We start from the raw sequence: 2,500 nt of genomic DNA on the forward strand, positions 1-2,500 counted from the left end.
GTGTGTGTCGGTGGGTGTGGCTCTGTGACCATGCTAAAAATGCTATCCACAGCTAGGCTAAATGTGCGCTGCTCTCTTGCAGTGGACAAGAACAAACCTCGGGGGGCTCCGGCCAGACCCATCCATGCTGGCTCCACCCCCACCAGCACCACCCAGCCCGGCTGCACCAGCACCCAGCCCGGCTGCACCAGCACCCAGCCGGGCTGCCCCCTCCCAGCCGGACCCAACCACAACCTCAACCAGAACCTTAACCAGCAGCCTCCAGCAGAGATACAGGTACACATAGCTACATGCTAACGGCTCCATGCTAGCCGTACTGGACCTCATGCTAACTAACTAACTGAATATACAAATGTTAACTACTAACTTACTACTAACTAATGTCACCTACTAACTTAATACTAACTAAATATACAAATGTTAACTACTAACTTACTACTTACTAAATATACTAATGTCACCTGCTAACTTAATTCTAACTGAATATACTAATGTCAGCTACTAACTTAATACTAACTAAATATACTAATGTCAACTACTAACTTATTTACTAAATATACTCATGTCAACTACTAACTTAATAGTAACTAAATATACTAATGTCAGCAGCTACTAACTTACTACTTACTAAATATACTAATGTCAACTTCTAACTTACTACTTACTAAATATACTAATGTCAACTACTAACTTATTTACTAAATATACTCATGTCAACTACTAACTTACTACTAACTAATTATACTAATGTCAGCTACTAACTTGCTAAATATACTAATGTCAACTACTAACTTACTACTTGCTAAATATACTCATGTCAACTACTAACTTAATAGTAACTAAATATACTAACGTCAGCTACTAACTTACTACTTACTAAATATACTCATGTCAGCTACTAACTTAATAGTAACTAAATATACTGATGTCAGCTACTAACTTCCTACTTGCTAAATATACTCATGTCAGCTACTAACTTAATAGTAACTAAATATACTAATGTCAGCTACTAACCTCCTACTTGCTAAATATACGTAACAAGTATAATTTGGAGATGCTGTAGAGGTTTAGGATCCCCACCTCACAGAAGCTAACGCTAGAGCTGCCCCCTACTTCCCTGTATTCGGCTAGCCCGGCTAACGCCCAGCAGGAGGTCCTCCACACGTCTCCAGGTTTCTACGTACATTAGCATGTCACGTCTAAGGTCAGACGGGGTGTCCGCGTTACCGCTCTGACCCTTGACGCCCTGAACCAATCAGGGCGTACCTGACTCTGTCTCCCAACCCAGCCAGGTAGATTCAGTCATCTGTAAAACCAGTTAGACCAGTATGTTCTGGGTTTCCCGCGCAGATTCCAGACCTGCTGAATGGGAACGGACCGCCGTGCCGCCGCCCAGCGCAGACCCCCGAGGTCGGAGCGCGCGCCCCCACCCCCACCTCCACCCCCACCTCCCCCTCCACCCCCCAGGGGATGGGGGTGCGTACCGGGTCCCGCCCCAACGGCCGCGTGCCCCCCCGTCCGGCCGGGGGCCCCAGCTCAGGACCCCAGGCTGGGGGTGGGGGCCGGAGGGTGGAGGAGAAGAGGAGCCACAGTAAGGAGCAGGTGGAGGAGAAGCGTCTGAGGAGACTCCTGGTGCAGGGGAACCGCAGGGTGGAGGCACTGGCCACCGTCATCCAACACCTCCTCTCGGAGGTGAGGCTCCTCCCTCCTCCCTCCTCCCTCCTCCCTCCTCTCTCCTCCCTCCTCTCTCCTCTCTCCTCTCCTCTCCTCTCCTCTCTGAGGTGAGGCTCCTCCCTCCTCCCTCCTCCCTCCTCCCTCCTCTCTCCTCTCCTCTCTCCTCTCCTCTCCTCTCTGAGGTGAGGCTCCTCCCTCCTCCCTCCTCCCTCCTCCCTCCTCCCTCCTCTCCCTCTCCCTCTCCTCGCTCCTCTCTCCTCTCCTCTCTCCTCTCCTCTCCTCTCTGAGGTGAGGCTCCTCCCTCCTCCCTCCTCTCCCTCTCCTCGCTCCTCTCTCCTCTCCTCTCTTCTGTCTCCTCTCTCCTCTCCCCTCCTAACCTTTCCTCTCCCCTCCTTTACTCCTCTCCATTCCTTTCCTCCTCTCCTCTCCTATCTTCTCTCCTCTCCTATCTACTCTCCTCTCTCCTCTCCTCTCTCGTCTCGTCTCCTAACTTCTCCTCGCCCTTCCTTCACTCCTCTCCTCTCCTTTCCTCCTCTCCTCTCCTATCTGCTCTCCTCTCCTCTCTCTTCTCGTCTCCTAACTTCTCCTCTCCCTTCCTTTCCTCCTCTCCCCTCATTTCCTCATCTCCTCCTACTCTCTGCATGATCAAGCAGATTTCACAACACAGAATGTGTGTGTGTGTGTGTGTGTGTGTGTGTGTGTGTGTGTGTGTGTGTGTGTGTGTGTGTGTGTGTGTGTGTGTGTGTGTGTGTGTGTGTGTGTGTGTGTGTGTGTGTGTGTGTGCGTGTGTTACATAACGGGCATATTTGAGAGCAATAAACCTGGA

At 50.5% G+C, this 2,500-nt stretch overlaps 1 protein-coding gene across 4 annotated transcripts in view; it reads left to right on the forward strand.

Moving 5' to 3' along the window:
* The window catches only part of LOC115540570 (microtubule-associated tumor suppressor candidate 2 homolog), a 37,466-nt gene that overhangs the window by 24,876 nt on the left and 10,090 nt on the right, over positions 1-2,500 (forward strand). For all 4 annotated transcript variants that reach the window (XM_030351993.1, XM_030351992.1, XM_030351989.1 and 1 more), the window contains 2 exons: positions 83-276; positions 1,351-1,692. In XM_030351993.1, coding sequence (XP_030207853.1) covers positions 83-276; positions 1,351-1,692 — 536 coding nt within the window. The remainder of the gene's footprint in view (positions 1-82; positions 277-1,350; positions 1,693-2,500) is intronic.

Source organism: Gadus morhua, chromosome 3, assembly GCF_902167405.1.
Source record: "Gadus morhua chromosome 3, gadMor3.0, whole genome shotgun sequence".
Taxonomy (NCBI): Eukaryota; Metazoa; Chordata; class Actinopteri; order Gadiformes; family Gadidae; genus Gadus; species Gadus morhua.